We start from the raw sequence: 26714 nt of genomic DNA on the forward strand, positions 1-26714 counted from the left end.
TCGAGCCTTAGACGAGTTCGCAATAAAATAATTAACGCTATAAATCACAATACGGTTTTTATATAATCGAATTCTTAAGATCCTCAGCCCACGAAAAGAAACATAAATACAAATACATACAAACAATTTCATTACTCGGCATGAGCTGAAGCCCCTCTAATTGCACTAGACGCTAAACCTCAACACGATCTGCTTCGACTTTGACTTCGACTTTGAAGTACATATGATATGCGCACTACGATCTAACGGTATAATAAAGTTCTGATACTATGCTAAACGAGTACATGCAAGTATCGCGTACTATGTGTATATCTCTGTATGCACTCGAATTTACTAACATCTTATTTATAAGAAAAAAAAAGTGGGTACAGTCGCGGGTCTGTCTTAGACATGCGTGGCCAGCGCACCCTTCTGCGTAACGCCCTTGCCATTAGTGGGTAGTATGAACTGCCCGGAGGGACTCTGCGCACTGGTGGTGGGCAGCGTGCTCGCCGCTCCCCCGACCAGCGGTCCGCATAGTGCAGCTGGCTGTGTGAGGGGCGTGGCCGCCAAGGTGTTACTGCTGGCTGTCAAATTGGAGCTGCTGCCGCTGACACTGCCGGGACCGCCGCCTCCGCCGGCGCCTCCGCCAGCAGTTCCGCCAATGCTGCCCACCAAGCTGCTGGCATTGCTGGTCCCGGCCACAAAATGCTTTAGGCCGCCGTTGCTGTTGGCATGCCGGGCGGCATGATAGGGCGGTGGTGCGGGTGTGGCTGCCGGATTAGCTGTGCTCGGTGGCGGCAGCGGTGGCAAAATGGATGAGCTGGTGCGTAGGTAGGGATTGCCATAATGAGCACTGAAGCGGCTGTCAATGCCATTCTGCAGCAGTGGTTGGCCTGTAAGCAAGAAAAAGAATATAAAAGAAGCATGATTAGATGATACGAAGATATCAACGCAATGTCGCCTGCTGGCAACTGCCTTTTCCCCGATTTGTAAGAAACTTATTGATATGGGTTGAAACTACCGAAACCGAAACGAAAACCGAAAAAGTTTTTCCTTGCTCTGAGTACTGATGAAGGCAAGTCTTCATACCAAGTGTGGTGTCCCTAGCTGTTATGGTTCCAAAGTTGGAACCTTCGGAAAGTCTTGTCATGCCGATAACCTGATACATATATTTGGCATTTTGACATTCTGGCATTATCTTCAACCCTTATAGGAATATATAGCAATGCGAGTATTTTCGAAAGTTCAGCCTTCCCCCAATCTTACCCAAAAAGCCATTGGTCTGTGGCTGATGCTGCTGTTGTTGGTGCTGCTGCTGCAGCTCATTGCGAGTATTGCGCGGCAGACTCATGTTGCCAGTAGAGTTGCCGCTGCCCCCGGTGCTGCTCATGCCTACGGCTGTGGCGGCTGACGTAGTCGTAGCATTGACTGCATAATGAGGCAGTGTGGCCGAATTGATGCAGGCCTTGGACATCGGCTTGCTGTTGTCCGCGGGGGGACTGTAGTCTAGAGCATATTCAAAGAAAGGCGCATAGCCGTTGCCTGTTGTCTCCTTGTAGGTATCCTGCTGATTCTTGATGTTCTTGTTAAAACATTGGCGATTGTAGCGTTCGCTAAAATCACCCGAAAATCGCTCGTCGAACTTAACCGGCCCTGCCAGCGGAACACCAAGGGTGGCGCCCTTTATCTGCACATCCGGCATGGGTGTGTGAGTCAGATTGATGGCCAGACCATCTGAGCCGGCCTCTGAGTATTCCACATCGTAGGCTTTGGCGCGCAATTCACTCTTGAGTTCGTTGAGCTTGTCGCCGCCACGCGATGCTTCTGGAATGACATCCGCGGGCATCGGCTTCTTGCGACTACGCTTTCTATAGACAATCACAGTCATAACTACCATTAGAACAATAGCCACCAAGGACATGGAGCCCATGACGACGATCAAGACTGGGATCGAACCGGGCTCCGGAACGAGTGTGATAAGCAGCGAATCACTCCCGTACGAATTGACCACAGTGCAGTTATATTTGCCATAATGATTGGATCGGCTCTCCTTGATAATCAGCGCAGCGCGCACACCCTCGGGCAAATGATGCTCTTCGAAAATATATAGGTCCGGATCGGCGGTGCTCATGTTGATCACCTTTCCCTCGTAGGACCAGACAATGTGCTCAGCCTTTGGTATGCTGAAGGCCAGGCAGTCGATCTTGGCACGATTTCCAACGGCGCCGAACTGCACCTTATGGGAGGTGATGATGGGTGCTCGTTTCACATAGACGGTAGCCTCAGCCCCGATTTCGGGAAAGCCATTCACCACGGCTTTGCAGAAGTAGCGACCTGCTGATTCTGTGCTTACTTTCAACTTGAGCTCGGGTGAGTTGCCAACGATCTGAATAAAACATAGACGTGATATTATAAGACTGTTGTGTAGAAATGGAAATGTTTGCTTACCTTATCTGAGTTCTCATTGATCCACTCGATTTCGGGCGTAGGGTTGCCATCTACCTCACAGCGCATGGCCACCGAAGCTCCCAGATCAGCCTCCACACTCACAGGTCGTTGTCGAAACACAGGTCCAACTATAAAACGCAAAGTGCTTTGAGACATGCGTACCTAGAGGAACCCAGACCGGGTATACTTACAGCTAATGTCCAGTGTTTCGGTCTCCTCGCTTTTACCCACCGCGTTGACCACCTCACACTTGACTATGGCATCGTGATGTTGTCGCGTTACGTTATGAATTATCTATTGGGGACAGAACGAAGAATTGATATTTTAGCGTTAAGAAAAAGACGTCTTTTTTTGAATATTTGTTAAGTTTGGCGTTATTGAAGTAGTTAATTGTATTGCTATATGGCCAAAGTTGCAGGTAGACTCCTTACTTATATACGAGTATATATAAAAAGAAAGAAAGGAAAACACAAAAAGGCGTCTCATGTTTGTAGTGGCTGCGAAGCAAAGCAGAACGTAAGGAGAGCAGCGTCAGGATTATATCTATTTTGGAGGCTTTAATGCTTGGAATCCTAGTTTTAAGAACTAAATAGCGTTCAGAATGACCAACTCAGTCTGTTTTCTTTGGGGCCAAGCATATAGAAATCGCACACTGGTCCTCATTTTTGCAACTAAAGATAACTGAACATATTTACGTTTTACACACGCCTATAGATTTGATCGGCAAGGGAGTATTTGGACTGTACTCACCATTTTGGTGGTAAAATCGCCCGTCATTAGCTCGTCATTGATGAACCAGCGATAACTGAGCTCGCGCGGATTTGCATCTGCTTGACAGCTAAGTATGACTTCAGCGCCCTCGGGTATACGACCTCCGGCCAAGGCACCGCCCACCACAGAGACGGAGACCTTGGGTGCGTATTTCACTTCGAGCAGCAGCTTGGCTGAACGATAGGTGCGATCGGCTGTGTTCTGCGCCTGGCATGTGAAGGTCGTGTTGTGGTGCTCCTTTTTGGGGACCAACTTCAAGATGGATTTTGCCGTGACACGGCGTGAGTCGGCTAACGGTTCTTTCACGTACTCAATGCCCTTGGTTAGAACATTGCCCAGGCCATCGATCCACGTGATTTCGGCCGCCGGCTTGCCACCCTCCGAGACGCATTCCAGCTCAATTTCTCGATCCTCCGTGGTCACCAGATAGTCACCTTGTAGAATCTTAGGCGCTTCTGGCGGCACGAGAATCGTAAGCTTGGCAAATCTCGAGCGTATGCCTTGTTCCCCTTGTGGTCCTGGTCCCACTTGACATTGATACTTGGCGTCATCGTCGAGCATCACCGGGTAAATGTCGAGTGAGAAGTCACCCTCCTCGTCACTGCCCACCATCGAGTAGCGCTCGAACCCACTCAGATTCCGGTGCTGACCCAAACCAAAGTCATCCTTGGTCCATTGCAGTGCGCCGACCTTCTCCATCACGCGACACGGCAGAGTCACGCGTGACCCTACCACTGCAGTCTGATCCTGAGGCTCCATGGCAAAGTGCTGACCACCGTCGCCATTGCCCTTCGGCTTATCATCATTGTTGCTGCTGCTCCCAACGCCGCCTCCGCCTCCACTGTCGCTGTAGTGAGTGTTCTGTGAGGGTTTGTTTTTGTTCTTCGATTTGCAGTCCACCCCACTGGTTATGAGCACGATCGTGTACATTAACAAGTACACGCTGACCTTGTGACGCCCGACCAAACTATACATCTTCATTGGAACTAGCTAGGGGCTGTGAAAAACTGGCAATAAGTTTGCGTTCAGTTGCTCCGTCACTAATGGTGAAGAATCCAACTGCTGATTTCTGCTGATGCTGCAAACCACAAAAGAAATACAAAACGACACATTAATATGCAATTCTTAAATTAAAATATAGTCATACTGTAATTAGTTTCCTTTTGGGCTTGTGATCTATCAATGCATATATGTATTTCTATTAACGATATAAATAGTCAATACTGTGTTCTATTAGAGCTGGAGCTTCGCCATATTTTCCGACTATATACAATTTAAACAGTTTGATCTGCCAATGACACATGCTGGCAATACAGCAACAAGAATAACTCACTATGGTCGGAAAATGGTTAAGGAATGGAAATGGAGGATAGAAGTCAACTTAGCGGGAGATCGTCACTTGGTATTGTATATTGTAGTGGCTCTATCTACTTGGAAGACCCACATAAAAGAGAAACGGAGGCAGCTCTTCTTTCTGCTTCTTTCTGATTCTAGAGGGTACTACACTTATACACGTTTTTTCAATTTTGTTTGGCATTAATTGTAAATATTAAGTTATTTAGATTGTACGCATATTTTGTTCCCCCAATGTTTGGTTTAGCTTTGGCCACTAATTCATGTAGTTGCCATATAAGCGATAAGGGCGACTTTCTCCAACTTTGTTATGTTATACAACTGTTAACTGTATCTAACAAGAAAATGGTCTATAATATTCTTCCATGCCGCGTTTTATAATGTAGGGAGTTGACAAATAGAATGGACATGTACATTAACATGCGCGTGTCAGGATCTACAAATATATTCAGATAGAAAAGCAGAAAATAAGAGAAATAAGGCTTTTCAATGTTAAAAGTAGTTTGAAAGCTCTGGTAGCTTTTGAAAAGCAGTAGGGTTTTGGGCTATGATAAATGAAATAAGCTGAAAATGGCAAAATATCAAAAAGCAGGCTTAGAATCAACATTGTGCAAGCAGTCCATTTTTTGCCTATTTTAAGTCGAAATATTGGTATTTAATTTACCCTTAACATGATGTGAAGAAACGAAGTGCGAAAATTGAGCTTAAAGAATGCAATGCGAATTTTTAGTTTCAACATTCCAGGTTTAATGTACAAATGCATTGAGAACTGCACAACACATTGAAGTCTTTGATGGCACAAACAAAGCAGTTTTGGTGGTTGGTGGCTATGCTAACCGAAGTAAGAAAATGCCATATTGCCTAGAAAGCAGTGCAATCAGCTTTGTGGGCATGTATATAAGAGCAGTAGTAGTAGGCAAAGCAGTGGTACCATTACCACTGCTTGACTTTTAAACATAATTTGAAATTATAATCGTATTTGTTTTTTATGTTTCTTAATTTGAAATATAACTGCCACTTTATTTTTAAAATCTTATTTCTCTACTTTTATTTTGGGATTTGTATTTTCTTTTCCTTTTAAGAATTGCCTGGAAAATTGTGTATTTTAATAAATGTATGTATTTCTAAAAGCGATTGGTTGCCTACGGGAAGAGTTCTTTGAAATACTTGTATTAATTGGATTGAAAAGTTTAATATTTTTGAGGTATGCTGTATTAATAATTGAACAATTATTATTTTGTAAGAAACAGTTTCTGGCAGAGATTTTGAAGTTATATTTGTTGTATTTATTTTTTATACGATTATTTAACGAATGCAGTCAACTAATGGTTGAATTCAACCAATTCTATATACACGCATTCTTTCAAGACCTTCCAGAGCTATTGAAGACACTTAGTTGTGGGAGGAGGGCTCCTCATTTCGTATGTCCGGTGATATGCAAATTGCCAGCCATGTGAGAAAGCGCCTGGCTCGGCTTTATGGGTCAAGTTCAATCAATTGAGAGGAGAGCGCGATAAATTGTAAAAGCGAAAGCAACAAACACAAATAAATGCCAGAGCTGTGGGGCTGAGAGCTGCAAACCGTAGCTTCCAGTTAGTGTCGGAATGTGTGCGAGAATGCAAGTGTGGTTTGGGGAGGCCCTTGGCGGGTGTGTGTGTGTGTAAGTCAGCTGTTTTCTGTTTGGCAATCAACGCAATCTATGGGGTGGCTTGCTCTCATTCCCTCCCCATGAAAACCCGTTGTGTGTTACACTATCAAACAAAATGAGTAACAAAATAAATATGGACTCCCCATTGCCTTCACTCTTACCCATTGTTGTGATGGCGATGGTAAGGATCTGCCCGCAAGAGCTGTGAACGATTCGATCGACATAAAGGTAAACAACAGATACTCGGTTTCGATAATCAAAATAAAAATAGTTGTAGGCCAAACGAAAACCTGGGAATCCAATGCTTCCAAATGAAATGGACTTTGAATTTGTTCTGATAAGTATTTGCATTTGACTTGATTAGATCTCGAGGGCCCCGAAGAAGACTTTCGAAATAAATGGTCTATTGGCACATTAAACATCATAATGTTTCCTTCGTAACAGAATCTTAAATACCGAAGAAGACGGAAGATCTATTGGAATGTTGCTACATATCTGATTGTGGTCCGAGCGATAAACTGAGGGTAGGGTGAGTTGACACCAGTTTGGAATACATATGTACATAATGCACAATATCTGCTTTATTTCGGAGGTGGGCGAAAGCCCACTGATATGAGCTGGGATCGGCTAAGCAATTTAGAGGTAAGTAGCATTTATACCTTTCGGAATTCGATAGGAAAATACCATCCACCCACCTCGTTATGCTGAGCTTCGAGTTTTCACACTTTTAGGCACGAGGTGCTGTTTTTCTTTTGTAAAGTAGTGTGGAAAGCGAAAGCTGATGATTGGGCAAAGGCTGTCACGTGAAATTGAAACACATTAGCGAATTTGTACACCCTGTGCATAAAGTGCTAAATACTTGTATGTTTGTGCGAATGTGTTCAACACCCAGAAGTGGGCTTGGTAGACTTCCATATATGTAAACGTTCTTGAAAAGCTATATCTGTATGCACGACTATGTGAATGTAACGTTCTTGGAAAGCTTAAAAGCTAGAACCGCCAAACGGAATACACTCGCTTTTCTGAGCTCGACAAAGGGCAAATGTGCCAGCGTTTTGTTTCGTAATTGCAGCATTTCATGGAATTTCCTCCAAATTCCAATAACTGGGGAAACTCTAGAGCAAAGTGTTACGGTATCTCTTTTTCGCTGTCCATGGTTGTTGTTGCTACTTTTGCCAGAGTGCGTGTGCCACACAAAGTTGTTAGGTGACTTCAGGTCGGTGGTTCGAGGGTATCTGACAATCGGACTCGCGCGACTCTAGCATTCTCAGCTTGTTATCCGCTGTTTTTATGGCGCAAATACAGACACCCATAAACACACACACACGCACACACTTATATATATAGTATACGGGTGCAGGTCTGACCGTATGCTGTGTGTAGTCGTTGCAGTTGTGTAAGGACTCTGCTGCCGCTGAACATTTATTATGGCACTCGCACACACACACACTTTACACCCAGTATAGACTTACTAACTCATATACATACATGCGAGTGCTGTTCACTGTTGTTCGGCCTTGGCATTTGCGGTGTTGTCCACGACTTTTACACTTTATACCGTTTCTGCCCCTATTTCTCCTCTGTAGCTACGATAAGCACATTTGTGTAGCTGTCCTTCCCGACTGACAACCCAAAGCGAGCAGAACCCCCGCGTTATGTGGCACGAGTGTGGCGGAGCAGCCACACGCATTGAATGCGTCATCTAGCGCCACAATTCCATCAAATTCGCACGAAAAGTAAACTGAGAAGTGGGAGTGGAAAAAGAAGCGAGCAAATCAGCTGACGAAGAGAATCAGTAAAACGGATTAGGGAGAATAGCAGCAGCACCAACAAGCGACTATTGCTCGAGCTGCAGATATCGGACCATCACCATACTTGTAAAAACTGTATTTTGTGGAATAGAGAGCGCAGCACGCACTCGGCCCTATAGAGCACTGCCTTGTGCTGTCTCTTTTAAATTTTAAAGTTCTACATACAAAAATGTTCAGGCTATAAGTATATATGGTCATCAATTCCATTGAAGACCTTCTTCTACAGAAGGCACACAAAAAGTTGTAAGGGGCAAGCCTCCTTGAGCAGTCAAGGTTCGGTTGGGAGGTTTTTGGAAAGCGTGCACCGGAAATGGCCTTACATGACTCTTGTTGTGTGTGGAACATACTATGCAATATAGGTTTCATTGCTCGGCCATCACATTAGTTACTTCCCACTGGTATCTGGTCCTTTGTCTCAGTCTCAGTCTCAGCGTGACTTCACCATCGAGCTTCGTCTAGTCCGTCATAAAAGTTTCATGTCCTAGGCTTCGCCGTGAGTCCATGACTCACATTTTGTTGTCGCCCTCATGGCGTTTAATATACAAAGCTTCTGTGCATGAATCAAATTAATTGTGCAACATCCACAAAAACCTTTTCCAAACAATTGTAAGGTCTCTTTCCTTTCCCTCTATATCGTCCTATATCCCTTTAAATATTATCGACGATTATCTTAGTACTCTTGCTCTGCGTATATTTGTGTGATAGAAAGTGAGAATTGAGTGGAAGCTTTTTTTATACCCTGTACCCGTAGGGTAAAAAGGGTATATTAGGTTTGTGCAAAGTATGTAACATACAGAAGGAAGCATCTCCGACCCCATAAAGTATATATATTCTTGATCAGCATGACGAGAGAAATCGATCTAGACATGTCCGTCCGTCTGTCCGTCCGTCTGTCCGTCTGTCCGTCTGTCCGTCTGTCCGTCTGTCCGTCCGTCTGGATGAACGCGAGGATCTCAGAAACTATAAAAGCTAGAATAACCAAAGTTGGCATCCAGGTTCTCCTAGGTCCGAGTAAGGACGAGTTTATTTTATTTTTTGGAATTTTCCCCCCCTTCCCCCGCTACAGAATTTCGTCAATAGCGTCCACATTTCAAATGCTACATTTACCAAACTTTGCACACATAATTTATATACAATTGTCTACTGTTGTTCAAAATTTTATTCAATTCGGTCAATTCTAAGAAAAGTTATTAGCGAAACAAATTCTCGCCAGTACAACCCCACAAACTGCAGCAACAAGTTCGCTCTTCTTCTTCCTCTTTTTGCTGCTGCTATGGGCGCATATAACTCAGTGACGGAAGTTTACCTGGGTACAGGGTATTACACTGTCGGGCTTGCTCGACTGTAGCGTTCTCTCTTGTTTTTATTGAATTTGAGACTCACAGGATTTACAGTACTCATAGTTACGTACACGCTCGCGATTTTATACGCGAATCTATATATAACTTTGGTGTCCAAGCCGCATAATCATTGTTCAAAGTCTTTTTGTGTGAAAAGGTCAATATTAATAAATGAAATATGAAGTGCTTTGTCAGCCAATCCTAATATAACTGATCGCTAGAAATACGAAAGTCCACACCCAGTGATTTTCTTTTGATTTGTAGAGACCAGCTTTGAAATGGAAATGTCAAAGAGATAACCTAGTTTCCATTTAACTCATTTAAGAATATTAATAATAGTTCAAGCTATGAAAGTATATAAATAGCAAGTTAAGCCATCTACTTATATCGTTATACGGCTAGCCATAGCATAATTGGAGGTGAACAATGAAAATGGTTTCCATGTTGCTCTTTTTGAAAAAAACAAAAACGGCATTTTAAAAGCAATACACCATATACAAGTATGAACAAAAGGCCGAGTGAAATGTGTCCTGCTGCCTTTGTTTGTTGCCTTTAACACTTGAGAAAAACTTTAAAGAATTTAAATGTCAAATGCGTCCCTTTGCCTTGGCAGGCGGAATGTGTTTTTTGTGCATACACACAAGTATATGCACAGCGTACACGCACATGGTATGCATGTGTGTGTGTGTGTGCGGGTTTTTATATGGCCAATGCTGCTCATATCACACTCAAATTGCTGCTACAAACATGTAGAAATGCTTCATTATACTCGCACGCTAACCCATTTCCTTCCATCACCACCATTCCGCTCCTAGGCAGCAGCATTTGTTGCGTTTTGTTTATTGTAATTGCAGGCTGTCATCAGCATTGTGCTCGCTATTGTAGTTGTGGCTCTAGTTGGAGAAATACTGCGGTTCTTGTGAAATCCTGCAGCAGCAGCTTCAAGGAGAAAAGCGCGTGTAAGCTGTTTGAGGCGCCTTCATCCGCAATCACAACTACATACATATGTATATTATCTTAATGTATTTTGAAGTTCAGCCTCTGTATAAAAAGTTCACTTTTGTTAGCAATATTTTAGACTCCAGACATGGCAATGATTTTAATTAATTTGTCTTTTTTTGTTGACCATGCCAGATCTCCACACTGATATAGTGATATGAATTAGTTCGAATTAAGGAGCCAGTTTTTGCTCATAAGTATATTTCATTTAATATCGCATTGCTTGTCGAAACTGGATGGCCAGATTGCACTCCTGTAGCTACTGTTTTGATCAGAGGTGTGTAACTGACGTGGAAATGGCTGGATTGTGGTGTGTGGCATGGGTCGGGAAAGGGGAAAGGGGAAGGGACGGGGGCGGAGGCAGAACTTAAACAAATGACTTGACAGGCAGACAGGCAGGAGGAGCGCCTGTGTAGCACTCATAGCGAGATATAGTGGAGGCAGACAGACAGACGCATGCAAATCAACAGAACATATGTATAAACATATGTACGTACATGCCCACAAATTTTGGAGACACGTGCGCGCTGCTGGGGGTTGCTTCTCGCTGCCATGTGTTTATTATCCTTTTCCAGCGGAAGTTTACAGCTGCAGCGGGAGGAAGAAGAAGAAGAAGAAACAGGCGTAAAAAACAAAGACGTTGTCTGACTCTCTCGCTCCCCCACTTTCTGCCTGCTGCCACGCTACTCCCACATGTTCTCAGTTAAATAGTAAACAAACCCAGAAGTAAAAATGTAAAACATTACTTCTGGCTGCTGCTGCTGCTCTTGTTGTTGTTGCTGTTGTTGCTGTTGCTGTTGTTGTGCAAGTAACTGACGGATTGAATTCCTAATCAAATCCATGAATGTGTTTTGGAAACATATTCTCGTAGTGTCCCTTGCTCTTCTTTGCGACCATAAATAAAACTTTTTACATAACTACTCGTACACATGTGCCTACATACATACATACTCGTATGTGTCTATAGTTGTTTGTGTGCGTGTGTGTGTGCGTGTGGTGGGCGTAGACGTGAGAATTGCCAGCGGTTGAAACGTTGGCTAGAAGCAGCACCAAAGCCGGGCATTAGCCTACACAATAAATTAATCAATTTCAACGCCTCTGACCAATTCCCCGTGGGGCCATTGAATCATTCGCTTTCCAGAGCACTCCTCTGTTATTTATTTTGGCAAAAATACCGCGATCTCACACATATTTTGCATTGTTGCGCTCTGCCGTCTCTACGACGTAGCGACTTCAATAAAAAACCCCTATAATTATTGCTTCAGCAGCTATAGACATTGTTCAACGCCTCAATAAATTGGATTGAAATATCTGATTATATCTGCCCAACAATTACACTATGGGATACGTATGTATATACTAAGTGAACGAATATCACAATGAAGCAAACAATTTGATAAATATTGTATTATAATTTGGAGAAAAGCAATTCCTGCAAATTCGTTTCTACTGGTATGTATTTTGTTATTGGTTCATTAGTGAACTCGGAATGTCAGCCTGATATTCGGACTAAAGCAGTACCAGAGACATGAAATCTGATGCTCGGCTGATGCCTTCAAAGTTCATTTAACAATTGACTTTTCGTTCCTTCGTGTGGATATTAATTTTCAAGTCATTTTCCTGCACAAAGCTGCCATTATTATAAATAATATATACATACAAATATGTATGTACAAACAACCAATGTTTGCAAAGAATGAAAAACGTACTCAAACCAAGATGGATGGCCTATGTCTAAAAGCTTCCTAGTCGGCTCTACTCTTGTCACTGTTTGGCATCGATTTGAGTACAACATTATTTTTTAAGTATTTCTCGGTGTGTAGCTGCTATTTCTGGAAATATCTCGATGGAAGTATATCGATTTGGCCTTATCGATTCGCCTCGCTATGGGGCCGGCAGCCTTCGGGGACAAGGTAGAATAATTATAAATTCAAACTAAAAACAATCGTAGTCTAAACGGTCACTTAATGTTGTTAAAAAATTTTCTGATGAATAATTTGTGGCAGGACTCGGAAGTAGGCTATAATTTGTAAACTACAGCGCATTGAAAATTAATGCACAGCTCACGAACCGAAGGAACTAGTCGAACCAAACACAAACTGGCTCCCCTTCCTCCTCCTCCTCCTCCTCCTCCTCCTCCTTGGCTTAATCAGCCAATTGTGGCGCACAATGCGCTGTAATTGATGGCATGGAAAAATAAAGACAACAACAAAAGAAAGCAAATGAAACGAAACGAAGTTTTGCACAATTTAGTGTTCATTGTTGTTGGCTGTCATTCTTGTTGTTGTTGTTATTATTGTTTTTGCTAGTAACATTTGGTATTGCTATAAAATTGACTTAACTGCGCCGTGGCGTAATGCCAACAGAAGCAAAAAAAGGAGACTCCTGCGCAACCGGGTCTCAAATACCCTGCACTCACTCCACAGTGCCTACATTTTTGTTTTCACAAAGTTTTACCTCAATAACAATACTATATTAGAGCTGATAGTATAGAATACCTAAATATGCACACTTTGAAGGAGGAGCTGAGCATAATATAATAATAATATAATAAGTTTGGTTATGTTAGATCCTATACATGACAAGGCCCGGGCGGACGGCTCATCATCGACCCATACGGATGGAGAATGAATGCATATACGAGTACTACGAGTTCTGACCCTTTAAATGCAGCGTAAAAGAGTTGTGACTGATTGCCAAGCTCCTTATACTCTTCTTTATACCCTTACCAATGTTCTTAACCTAAAACTTAACACAACTAATGAAAATAAAGGCAATGATTTAGAAGAAGTGCTAACATTTCTCTTTCAAATTCCCATTCAATAAAAGAAAGCAACTCATTTTATTGATTTGTTGAGCTTTTCGAGCGAAAAGTGAGGACAAACGGATCCAAAAAAAAGCCCGAAATTGTATTTATTCTGCGTCCCAATAATCGCTACCGTTGGGAACATTTAACTCAGCTAGTGCCGTATTGCGTAATGTTAGTGAATGATGTTAGGACTAATTGTTTGGTGCGGTTTAAACATATTTGTTAAGCAGGAGTGTTTAAATCGATACAGTTGAAATTCCCCAAATTATGTTTCTGCAACAAAAGCCCAGGCTGTAAAAAGGACTTTAAACGTTAAAAGGAGAATGCAGCACGATATGTATGACTGTTCTCGAATACGGATACACACAAATCCGCACAAATACAAGGCTTATAGGCCGGGACATATGCAGGAGCAGACGGGCAGGACTACAGACAGCAGCAGGATGAGCCTCTATATGCGTGTCTAGTCATGTGCAACAAGGCGCTCGTTCAGTTAGCAAGCGTTCGGGCCTTATGCCGGGCCCCTGCGACCCAGAAAGACAAGAAGGCGGATATGTTTTTTCCTTCATGTTTTTGTGAGTTGCCTGCCGCATTTGGAGGCAGGCGGCAAGCATGCACCTGCACCTGCACAGGAACCTAGTGCAACCACCTAGTGGTGTGTTTCCAGCTCTACTCTGCTGTACAATAAACAGAACACTTTTGCATACATATGTACAAAGCATACACACACAGGCATTTGTATTGATTTGTTGTAACTTCTAATTGCTTAGATATTCTACAAATGTTAATGTTAATGTTAAATGTTAATAAGCGAATGAATAGATTGCTGGTATAATGCATGTTTTGAGACCTTTTCCCGTTTCCGCGAAGCGCAAACACTATACGAATGCAGTTCATTGCATTATCAGTTTGAATCTGGCCTGGCCTGGCGTTGGCGCATTACGCCCCTTGACAACAATTCTAATTTGTTTTCCAGCTCATCTCCTCGTACCCTTGCCGCCCTCCTCCTATAGCCATGCCAGTCGTTGTACACAAGCTGTTAACCTTACCGCACCTTGTTGCCTTGTTGCTTTTTGGCAATGCGCAAATAAATCGATAGTATGCGAGCAAGAAGGCTGATACCTAAGGCCTGAAACGCGAATTCTTTGGCTTCGTAATGAGTCGGCACTGATTTTGTACATGTTTCCACCGGAAAGTTGGCAGCCGGCAAAGCATTTAGATGCGACCAGAAATGACATTGAAGTGCATGTGATTTGGCATGCAGAAGATACTATATTTCCATCTAGCTTGTTTTTCTTAATTGTGTCATTATTTTCCAATTGGCTAATTAGTAAGAAGCTCTCGAAATGTTTTCCAAAAAGCTGTGGTAAAAAGTTCAATAAGTTATTGATTACTACTCTACAAGGGCTTTCAATCAATTGGAATGCATTTTGTGTTTGCGCATGAGTGAACGCAGAGGAGCACGTAGGGATTCAGAAAGAGCCACAGAGAAATTGTGTGGGTGGTGGGGTGAGGTTGGAAAATGGAACTAATGCAAAAAAGCGAGTTAAATTTAATGTTATTCACAGAGAAACTCTCTACAGTACTTCCCAGCTACTCAAAAAAGATGAAGGGAGGTGTTTTTTGCAGTCGAATTGTATGGAAGAGGCGTGGTAGTAATATATCTTTCGGACATGGCGCGCACCCCAAGCTCATAACAATCCATACTTAGCTTCATTATTATTTATATAAGCTTGCTTGCATGTATATACAAGTACATAGCTTGCATAGAAGCGATCGGTGTAAAAACTCAGCGCTCTTACTAGTCCCAACAGATTTCTTGATGGGTCATTGGGGGTCAAGGGGGCACATTTCTTTGCTCGTTTTTTAATCAGTGAAGAGATTGTCGAAGAGGCACAACAAACATCTCATCCATAATAAACAAAAATGTACTGTTTCTTCGTGAAAACTGAGCTTTTTGGAGTACGCCGTGCTGACCATAAAAAGTGCAAGGATTAATCATTAATTGGAATGGCTTGGCAAGATAATGCTGAGGTGTTTAGGCTCAAGAACAGATGAAAGCATGCCCTTGTATGTATGTAAAGGCCAACAAGCTTGCCAATTGCAGCACCTTCATAAGCTCTATAAAACATTACCCCTCCTCCTTTTCACCTCACTCTCACTCCCTGGCCACATCGAGTCAGCCTTGTCAACTTGTTTAGCGCCCAACGGCGAACTCAATCAACTCACAACGCTAAGTACATAAAAACAATACAGCGCACATGACGGAAAGGACCTCAAGCGAACCGCAAAGTTCGGACGAAACTTGGGACCATAACAAGAACAAAAACAACAACAACAACAACAACAAGAACAACAGCAACGGCATTAGCAACAAGCTACAACTACTACTACAAAAGGCAGCCAAGCCCAACGTAACCGCCAACTAAACATTACGCATACGCCGCGTGGGCGCGTTCCACAAGCCACAAAATTGTATGTATTATGTGGGACCCCATCTCACCCCATTTAACTCCCCCCACTGCTCACACACTCAGCACTCGGCATTTCCTGCACACATTTAACAACCCGCAGCACCGAGCAGTTTAGCGCAGCAGCTGCGAATGCTCCCAGCATTCAAAAAACTAATGAAAGAAACCGAGGAGGAGGCGGAGGCGGAAGAACGAAAAAACGGCATGAAAGCCAGACCAAAAGAAGAAAGTATTGCCCGTGAATATGTAAAAAGTCGAAGGGCATATACTCTTCTGGTGGCATTTAAAGTTATTCAGTGCCTCGTTAAAATTACTGAAATACTTTTAAAGGATATTTGCTTGTGCCGGCCGCTCTAGTGCAGCATGTCTGCGTCTATTTTAAGCCTTTTGTCATCATGCATCTGCTGTTGTGCATTAGCAACACAATAGCAGCTGCCACAATTATTGGCTAAAATTATTAATAAACATAAAACAGCTTGACCTATCGGGGGATTAACATGCAGGCCATCGTCCAAGCTGGTACACATGTTATCTTTTATGGCATACGAGTATAAATGGCATTAAAAGGCGGCAAGGAATTCAATAAATAAACTCTAAAAATAGCAGTGATAGCTAAATGTGCAAATATTGATGTATTGGGAAATAAATTAAAACAGTTGAACTACAAAAATACATGCTTGTATCAACTTGCTATGCCTTAGCTTTGTAATGAACATGCTTCTAATCCTATAGAGCTAGTCCGACTCGAAAGTAGACTGTTTCGCATTAAGAACGAAATAGAAGTAGAAAACAGGACGCGTCTATTTGGAACTATTTTCACGAGTCGACGCCTTTGTAGTCAATGCTGCCTTGCCCTGCTCACAAGAAGGAACAGTAAAAAAGCTCAGCGCTTATTAAAACTAATTAAAATATTAAAGACATGTTAAAAACAAGCGGGTGCCAAAGTCAACTGCTAGCCAATAAAATTGTAGAAGGAGAGCCGGTCGCGGCAGCTGAATTGGCAGCAATAATCTTCAAGTTAAGTGTGCAGGGTGTTAAGGGAAAGACGTGGAGAAACTTTGGTTTCAGTTCATTCTAACACTCTTTTTATTAAAGTGAGCCGACAGCTTTCTCTTGTCCAATACATTGTACATACTACAAATATAATATGGCAAACGCGGTCTATAGACATTGTTAAACGATGACTAAAATATAGCAATAATAGCAATGTTTGGTTAATGTAGAATTTCGTCTTCATGGCCCAGCTATACATTGAAATGAGTCCGATCAGGGAAAAAATTACATATCTTTCTTTACTTGAGAATTGGAAATCTTGTTTTGTATTGCAACGACTGCCCAGAAGCTGGCGGCGACACCATTTGGCAGCGTCGGCTGATTTTTGGTCGCCATGGCTCGCTCAGTCGCCTCCTTCCGGCATATCCACTTCCGATAGCGGCTGTAAGTCGAATGCCAAAAAGCAAGAAAGAGGTCGACAGAATTGGGAGAGGATGGAGAAGATGGAGATAGAATACTTTAATGCACTAAATAAATAAAAAATAACAATAAAAACGTGTGTTTGTGTGTGCCGAGAGCTGGTGTGACAATTGTTTCCGCGACCAATACTAAGCCCCTATCCTCTCCCCTCTCCCCTCTCCCCACTCCCCTACCCTCTCCCGTTTGCCTCCCTCTATATGGCACGCGCAGGCATTTTCTGTCAACACCATTGTCGGCTGCGACAGGAAGACGATTTGCAGCCATTTGTCATGTCGGCCGGAAGTGCCGCCAAAAAATAAAATATAAGCACATTCCCCTGCTTTGGTTCTCTCTATATACGAGTGTGTACATGTGTGTCGGTTTGTGTTGCATGTGTTTGTGTGAGTGTTAAAAATATAAGTAGTAAATAAGCTTAAAAGCTGTGTGACGACGACGGCGGCGTTTGTGGGCGCGTGCAGATGAAAATTTATGCGTTTGGCGCGTCTTGATTCCTTTACACATGCACGGGCATAACATCAGAGCACACACACACACACATACAGACACACACGCAATTGTAAAAAGTTTTGCGCGCGCTTTCCCTGTAAATTTTGTTTAAGCGCGCCTCGCAAATAAAAAAAATTTGGAGCTCGCTCGCCTGAAAAGTTTGCCACAAGTTCCCCGTCGATAGACTGGAACAGCAGCAACTCCCCGACTTTATTCGGTAGCGTTTTATGGCAACGATTTTGGTTGTTACCTCGTTTTCGTTTCAACAATTTATTCAAATTGAGTTTGCGACGGCTCCACATAATTCGACTGAAGTTGCTCGCAACGCTCGACCGCCAACGCTCTTCTTCTAAATATTTCTTAGTTAGTTACACACATAAATAGGGCAGGTGTTGATGGCTCCATTGATGTGCAGCGGAAGCCGCAAAGTGCGTGAGTCATAAAAATAAAAAATAGAGGAGGAAACAGCCAAACAATACCGATACAGAAACATCAAATGCCCAGCCACCAACGCACAAATGATATAAAACAACAACTCAACGTGATATATGCCTATTTGACAGTCAATATCATTTGTGGAGGGGCGTGGAAAACAGGGAGCCATAGGGGAGAACGACCCAGAACGAATAATACGTTATGTAAATGTTGAAGACAAGGGAATGCAAAAATGAGGAGAGAACGAAAGAATGGGGAACCTTTTGCTTCATAGTTGCCTATATTTGTTGTTGTTTTCCTAAAATCCTGTCCATAGTTTTATTTTAGACGTGGTAGTTCCAGTTTTAATTGGTTATACGCCATCAAAATATTGCAGAAAAGATATAAGATATTTGTGAAGACATTTCAAATCTAAGTAGACATAGTAAGGTAAGTAAGAGAATAATTTGAAGTCCAACATAGTTTTATGAGCATTTATTGGGAGTGCATTGCAGCTGTCGGCCTATTGCTTGTTGTGATGCTAGAATTAAATTACTTGGCATTGCAAATATATTGTGTACCGGCAGTTATCGGCTTTAGGCCGTCCAGAATTGTTTTAATTTTGTGTCCTCCTCTATTCTCTATTATAGTTATTTGTTTTTTACTTCATTTATTGATTACATAAAACAGCTTGCTTCTTGGTTTCCGTTGTCAGTTTCCCATGTTACTGGTCCAGCTACTCTGCATCATCCTAATAGTTTCTTTGAGTCTCTGCTCTGCTGTCCATAACTGCAGCGCACATTAATATTTATGCATAGACTCCCATATATGTACAAGTATGGTATGTACATACATATGTGCGAGTATGTCCGTATGCATACTTGTATATGTATTCAGAACTTCAATGTGTCATTACGGCTGAAGCTGAAGCTGCATAGCTGCATAGCTGCGAAGCTGAATCTGAGGTGGTGATGGAGCCGCCTACTCGACTGCTTAGGCGTCTCAGCACGTCTTGGCTGTATGTGGCCTCCACATATCGGCACATATCGCCACATATCGCCTCTTCGCCCTCCTCTGCCTCTGCCTCTGCCTCTCCCGCTCCCTCTCCCCCACTACCTGCCCTGCTGCTGGCTGTGAAAGTCGCGCTATGCTCCCCTGGCAGGGCTTGCATTTTAGAGCACATCACGTGCAGTCAGGCAGCAAAGACGCAGCTGCATGGCAATAAAACGTGGCGGCCATCTCCTCTGCGCCAGCCTCTCTCCATCCCTGCACATCCTGCGACGAACAAAGCAACGCCAAATTCTTAAACCTATCAATGCGATTTATGCAGCGACAAAATGGCGCGACACACAAGCCCTCATATACACAATACGAGTACACTAGGTACACATATACATAGGTACATACATACATGGATATTTTCTTTTGCATTTGCATATCTCTGCCGCTCCGCAGCGGAAACAGAATGTGTAGCGAAGTGCACGCTCGCGTTCTCCGTTTGACATGCATTTTCGCATTTTTGTTTGTCGCTTAGTCAAGGGACGGTGGCGTGCTCTCTTCCTTTGAGGCAGCCAGTTACCCAAAATGTCTGATCGGCTTTTCTTTGATGAAGTCAGTTGGATTGCGACCTCAAATTTAATGAAAATTCTAAATATGTATATCCAAAAATTACGAAATCTGTAGAAATACTGCAATAACTCCCACACCTCCTTCGGGTTCTTATAATCAATACATACATTTTACCTTTTCAGTTAGTTTATAACTACTATATTTTAAAGTACCTCTCGTTGTTTCTGCCTTTGTTCCCAGCTGGAAAATCTGCGACTGCCACTGGCGCCTCTGCTTTGGTCGCGGCTGCCTTTTTAAAATAAAATGCCAAGGTGCAACCAATCCCTCTGGAATGGAATGCCGCACATACGCGTATGTGGGGGTCTGTCATTGGCAGAAGAGGCGCATCAACCATTGGCATGTCCCACAACAGCCAGCAAAAGAGAAGCCCAGTGTCAACTTGCCTTGCACCTGTTATGCCTTCCTCAGCGATCTATCGTGTTGTTTTTGTTATATCGGGGCCACATATTTACATATTTTCAACGTACCTCAAAACTAAACTACAAAACCGAGGACTTTAAAAATCCAATGGGGTGTTGTGTTAGCAGCCTTAGCAGCTGGTCAGCACATAAATTGTTTTAATACTCCATTCATGCAGAAGTAAGAGTACTCGTAAGTAGGACAGTTCTTATTGAAAAACAAGAAAAACAGTTTGAACGACTCTTGCGAAAGGTTTCCGGCTCACGCTGTTCTCTTTCTCTCTGACCTGACCACGGGCATTTCCCTTTCCCCTTCCTGTATATTGTCAATGTCATTATTTTTGCCGTTTGTTGACATACGTTCTGACAACTAATTAATTATGTTGTCTCACCTAAGCAAACGAGCAGTAATAACAACAATAATGTTAAATGGAGGTTTTCATATGCAAAACTTTCACCATTATCGTCCACACAACAGTGCGCTATAATTTGTAATAAAAGGAATTATGAAATATATTTTCTTTGTTACTAATCAAGAACAGAAAAACTGTTGTTATCTGGACAATGTGGGGGTGCTGCGAGCTAAAGCTTCCATCCCTGCGGGCTACATTTAGTCATTCAGCCAGTCAGTCACTCACTCAGTTATCCGTAGACTGCGAGAGTTCAGAGCGTGAGTTGTTCTGGCACACCAGCCTTGGGGTCATGTGCGGATCCAGCGGCTCGACTACAATTTGTCTGGTTAGGTAGTTGCGCGATTGATAATTATCAGACTCGCCAGCATGGCCTTGCCAGCCTGCCTGCCTGCAGTTGCCTCCCACTTAATGAAATGCCTGCCTAATTCGGACTTAACCTTGGAGTGCGCCGCAACAACAACGATTTTTATTCTCTCACAAACACACCCAAACATATGCATAAAAAATATATAGGTGAAGAAATAAACAAGTGGAGAAGCTAAATTCGGGTATCCCGACTTTTAAATACCCTATACATATGTGTAGAATAATTATAGAAATTAAAGAAATTAAGAAAATGTAAAAATATATATTTGCATGATTTTACCTCCCTAGTCTCCGAGATATAAGTGATTATACGAATGGATGATCGGGAAAACTCCCATAGGGTGGAAACAAACAAACTTGCACAGCGTACACACATAAGGCATCTTTGTGCAAAATTGAAATATAAATACACACACCAAAAGACATGCTTCTGTGTAAATTAGTTAGAGAGAAACAGTTACGACGCTCTTTCAAGTACAGGGTACAAAAACTACACAGATGGCGGGGAATTGCTAAATTGGCAACATAAAAGCAAAACATTAATAATATTTTTGCGTAACTGAGCAGCCAGACGGCGCGGCGCTGAACCACGCAAAGAAAACTAAGCCAACCTTGATCTCTGCACAAATACGCTCTCTCGCTCACGAACGCTCTCTTTCAAGATGAAGTAGAAAGCAAGGAATAAACAACACAGCAAATCAAATTAGATGAATAACATGAATGGGTGTAGACAGGACAGAACACAAAAGGGGCTTAATTTACACCATGTATATATGTACGAATATTTATTGATTGATTAAAGAATATATATTTGTATGCACATTGAAAGGGTTTAAATAAATATTAAATCATTATACCGAAATCATAATTTGTTTAATTAATTTCTTGATTTGTCAACACGCATTTAAATGATTATTAAAAAATGTTACCGAAATTTATAATAAAGTTCATTTGTTTAATTTATTAATTAAATTTAAGTTAATTTATAAACAATTAAAACAAAATTTACAAAACTTAGTTTCTTGTATGAATCAAACAATATGAATTGAATATGTGAAAAACCCTTTTGCCGCGATCCTTGCTACGCCCTTACGCATGACAGGCGCGAGAGCTAATTTACAGTTATGATTTTTGTTGCCTTGCTTTTACTTTTGCATTCTTGGAGAGAGCATTCTGCTAGCAGCTGCGGGCATGTCGTAGTTTTGCTCGAGCTGTTGAACGCGTCGCGGTACTTGTTGTGGTTGCCGAAAATATTAGAATATTTTTGGTTAATATTTTAAATATTTACGGAATTATGTGCAAACATACGTATGTATATATGTATAGGTACATACAAATTTAGTTAAATGTAAAACGTGCATAATGTGTGTTTAAAATCGAGTAGTTTTCGCGATATTTGTGTATGTGCCGTGTATGCGCATATGTATGTATGTTTGCATGTGTGCGTGTGAACTATTTCAAATCAATTGCGCTGTGCAAAAATGTTGTTTGTTTGTTTGTTTTTTTAAGTGTTTGTCAATGTGTTTCCATGTGCATAATATGCGTTTAAAAGTGCGCAGAATCCGCGATATTTGTGTATGGGCTGTGTATATGCATATGTATGTTTGTATGTACATATGTACATACATATGTACATCCATATGTGCGTGTGCATGATTTCAAATCAATTGGACAGTGCCAAAATTTTGTTTGTTTTTTTTAAGTGATAGTAAATGTGTTTCCAATTAAGGTTTCCAATAAAGATTTCCAATTAAGGTTTCCCAATTTTAAGATAATTTTATTATAAAAACGATCAGCATTAATCAGTATGTTACAAGTATGTACATATGTGTAAGTACAACGTTTTTTATATTTTGTAACTGAATTTTAATTAATTTAATTATAATTTAATTTTAATTTTATTACTCTTTTACTATGTGCATTAACAAACATAAAGGAGCAAGATAACGCATTTGGATCAATCGTTGAGAGCAAAAGAGCGTAACATTTCTCTTAAATGTTTGTAAAGTAAAGAAGTACATAAGCATGAAAGAGACAATTATAAAATAAAATTGGCAAATGGAGACGGTTTATTTTGTTCGGTTATAGCCATAGATATTATACATATATTGGCATATCCAATGAACTATTTATTAAAATATTTAAATTTAATAATAATTTATCCTCAACATATTTTTGTATACCCTGTAACAAAAGGCTAAAGAGATTCCGCATGTTTAGTGTCTCAGTGTGCGATCGGAGCAGAAATCAAGCTTAGTACAAACGGACTCGCAACAACGATTTACTCGTTGTGTATGAGCCGTTGCTGACCTAAATGCTGTTTCTGGCTTGATTTCGAATGTAATAGTTGAGATAAGTAAGCCACGAACCCGCCCGCTGGCCAAGGCTCGTTACACTTTCTTGTACCTGCTCGTATATTGATTTGGAAGCACACACTAAGGCCTTGTGTAAAGGAACCATGATCATTATTGCTCTGTGATCTTTCTTCTAAGTGAAGTGATCGTGTTTGGTGACAAGTTTTGAAGTCGCCATATGAAGGGTTAATTATAATTATAATTCCACAGAAATAATTATGTCTGTCTGCTTCAATTACATCAAAGGTTCCGGGGCTTGTTTAACGTAGCAAAAGATTTGTTGCGAAATAGTATGTGGGCTTCAAAATGTTTATAATTGACTTAAAACTCGTAACTTTTAAGATTTTTTCGCTTGCTTTGGCGTTTTTCTGCTGAATGGCATGCTCATGCACTGCCAGGAGGTCGAGAAGGCCACTAGCCTAGGTAGGAGGCTGGCACCGATATAGAAGGGCAGTTAGGAAGCTTTGAATATCCTTTCTTTCCGAACGGCGCCTCACCTTTTCACCTAGATTTATTTTGTGCGTGTTTTTTTTTTACTCTTGTTGTTGCTGCTTCTTCATCATCTTATTCTATGCGGTTTCATGCGCCGGCCGCAAACTTTAGCCATTGGCCGTTTTCGCTGCCTGCCTCGTTCGCAGTTGGCGCTCTTCCCGTACTTTTTTCAACAACATTTTTTCATTTTACCTCTAATTTTTGCAACTTTCAATTAGGAAGGCATTAAGCCAAAAAGTGCTTTAAAGAGCAGCAGGAAAAGAGCACGAGAAAGAGAGAGGTAAACCAAAAGCCTAAAATGAAAAGCGGCGTCAAAACTTCCAACAAGAAAACTGCAAAAATTCTTGGTAGCGTTGCAGTTTTAAGGGGAAGTGTGGCAGGGAGGCATAGCAGGTGGGGGCTGGAGTGGGACGGAAGGAAAGGTGGCGTGGCAAACCAAACCGGTACCGGGGCTATGGCTGCGACTGCTTTTCAATGAAATTGGGTTTTATATTTTATTAGTTGCGGCTAAGTGAAATGTGTGCGGATGTGCAGAAGTTTACAGAAGTGAGTGTTGGTGGTGGGTAGTGGGCGGTGGGCGGTATGTGGCGTGAGCTGGGTAGTGAGGAGGACTGATGAAGGTGGTCATGGGGTGAGAAAAGGAACGTGATTGCGGATGTGTGCTGAAGAGTTAGTGGCCTCGGCTCTGGAGGCGTGGGTTGTGGCACTTTAATTAAAAAGCCGTGTGCGCTGCATTTGGCTTATAATAAATATGATTTGCAATTTGTTATGAGCTCCGGTGGTAGATGAAGGAAGTGGTTGGTGGAGATATAAGTAGGATGGACAAAGTGAGGGGAACGAACAGAAGCTCTGCTTTTCTGTCTGCTGCACGGCACAAACAGAAGGAGCAATGAGCCTCAAGCTGGGCAAACCAGAGAGCATATTGAGGTGTGTGAGCAAGATAAAGTGTTACATCAATCAATCAAAACGTAAGGTGAAGGGAATGAGGGCGAGCATTTCTAGAGCGCAGGCGTGTTTGCATTTTCAATATCTCAAGACAGTATTTAAGGTTAATTTTTAAGTATGTGTTGAGGTTCTTAGTTAAATATGTAGCAACTAATTATATAAATTCGTCGCAATACTCGCTAATAGATTAGTGCAAAGTATAATATAATATTATTACACGTATAGTTTTTAATCACATTATCGATTGAAATATTAAATATCTCTAAACGTTCGCCCAAGCATCCTCACATTGTATTCTAGAAAGGCTAAAACTCCTAGAAGCTTAAAAAAAACATACTGATGCTCGAAATCTTTTTTAATACTTCGGAACTAGCATAGCACGCATAAACGAAATACTTCTACAAGATGAATAAGCGTATATCTCAGTTAGTGATCTCCCTTTTCCATTGAAGTAAAGAACTAAACCCATCAGGATTATTATAAGACTTCCTCTTACTTCTAATCATATAAAGTTTTTTAATATTTGCGATCCTTGCTTAATCGTAGATTGATACAAAGTTAAGTTATCTATTCTTCTGACTTTTTCGTGGCACAAAATACTCCAAATCGATGAATGTTTAGAACGTCGTGATCAAATAAAGCTTTTCATATCCTTTAAAATTTTTCTTCGTATATCTACTGCACCCAGCAGCTCTTAAGATAAGTAATTATAATTGTATTATGCTATTATAATAATTCTGAACTGATTTGATGGAGGGATGGGCTATGCTGCCCATGCCTGTCGGCATATTTTTGTAAATAAACAAACATATTTGAATGAGTTCAATGCACATGGATTAGATTACTTACTGTGGTGGCTCTATAAAATAGAATTTAATCCCATAATATTGACCATTATTAGACCAAATCAAACGAATCTGCAATGAGAAGAAATAAAAACATAAGTGGTACAATGGTACAATAAATTCAATATATATATATATATATATATATATATATATATATATATATATATATATATATATATATATATATATATATACTTGTATATATATATATATAAAAGAAGTAATAAATGTCCACAAGGTGTGGCAAACATAAGCTAGAACGAATTCAAAAACAAAGCACCAACAAGAGCTCCTTTTATTTAGAAATGTGTTTCTTTTCAATGGCTAATTTCACAAAACATAAAAATGTTCTTTGTCGTGGTAAACAAAAAAAAAAAAAAAAAAAAAAAATTCGATGTTTCCAAACATTAGCATAGGATGTCATAAAGCTTCCACTGCCTCTTATAACGAATGGTTCAAAGGCCGCACTCCTAAGGCCGCATTTCCATCGTCTCTGTATAACAGGAGCCTCATAAAACATCGAACAAATATTATTAATTAATTACCATTCAATTACTCATTTTTCGATGACAAAACAGATAAACGTACGAGGTGGCAGTCGGTATCAATTCAAAGGTGGTAGTTGAACCAAAAAATAGTAACACACACATACTCGCAATGCGTGTGCCTGTGTGTGTGTAGCTACACACAAATCAATGCAGAAGCAATAAAAATCGTATATCTATTGTCCTGGAAAGAATACCTATTTGGTAACCTTTAAATGGGCACTTTTAATGCTGCCGCATCAGAATGAAACCCGAATACAGAATAATTAAGCAGTAAAATTACGCAGTTGCAAGATCCCAATTCTAAGAGAAATGCTTGCAATGACAGAAGCACGGACCAAGTGACACACACACTTATATCATTTTCGCATCAAGAATAGTGTATAAAAAGGGGCTTAACAGTTTATTTGTTTGATCCAACAACTTAAAAATGAACTTGACTGTGCTCAATTGAATAGAGACTCGTTCAGTGTGGCGTCAATAAGCGTATCCCATATTCAGTAAATTGATTAGTCTCTGTGCTCCTTTACTTACTCATAGTGATGGCTACAATAGCCGTTTAATTCAACATAACTACTATTCACTAAGTACAGAGGTATGTATTTGCTTAAGCGGATTTAGTGCTCATACTCGTAGTGTGATGTTATTAAAATGTACTGTAATACTAAACATTTCACTGTCTTTTTCAATCATCACAGTTTTTATGGTATCGAGGAGGT

The 26714-nt window shown here is 41.2% G+C and overlaps 1 protein-coding gene across 1 annotated transcript; it reads right to left on the reverse strand.

Annotated features, from left to right (window-relative positions):
• Positions 1-384: 384 nt before the first annotated feature.
• On the reverse strand, positions 385-25480 carry LOC115633292 (irregular chiasm C-roughest protein). The gene is made up of 6 exons (XM_030530704.1): positions 25452-25480; positions 3181-4279; positions 2622-2724; positions 2431-2558; positions 1249-2368; positions 385-875 (listed from the first exon to the last, which is right to left on the reverse strand). The coding sequence occupies exons 2-6, from the start codon at positions 4180-4182 to the stop codon at positions 385-387; spliced, it is 2844 nt and encodes a 947-aa protein (XP_030386564.1). The 5' UTR covers positions 4183-4279; positions 25452-25480.
• Between the last annotated feature and the right edge of the window lie 1234 nt (positions 25481-26714).

This window comes from Scaptodrosophila lebanonensis, unplaced genomic scaffold (assembly GCF_003285725.1).
Source record: "Scaptodrosophila lebanonensis strain 11010-0011.00,11010-0021.00 unplaced genomic scaffold, SlebRS2 tig00001418-arrow-arrow-pilon, whole genome shotgun sequence".
In the NCBI taxonomy this organism is placed as follows: Eukaryota; Metazoa; Arthropoda; class Insecta; order Diptera; family Drosophilidae; genus Scaptodrosophila; species Scaptodrosophila lebanonensis.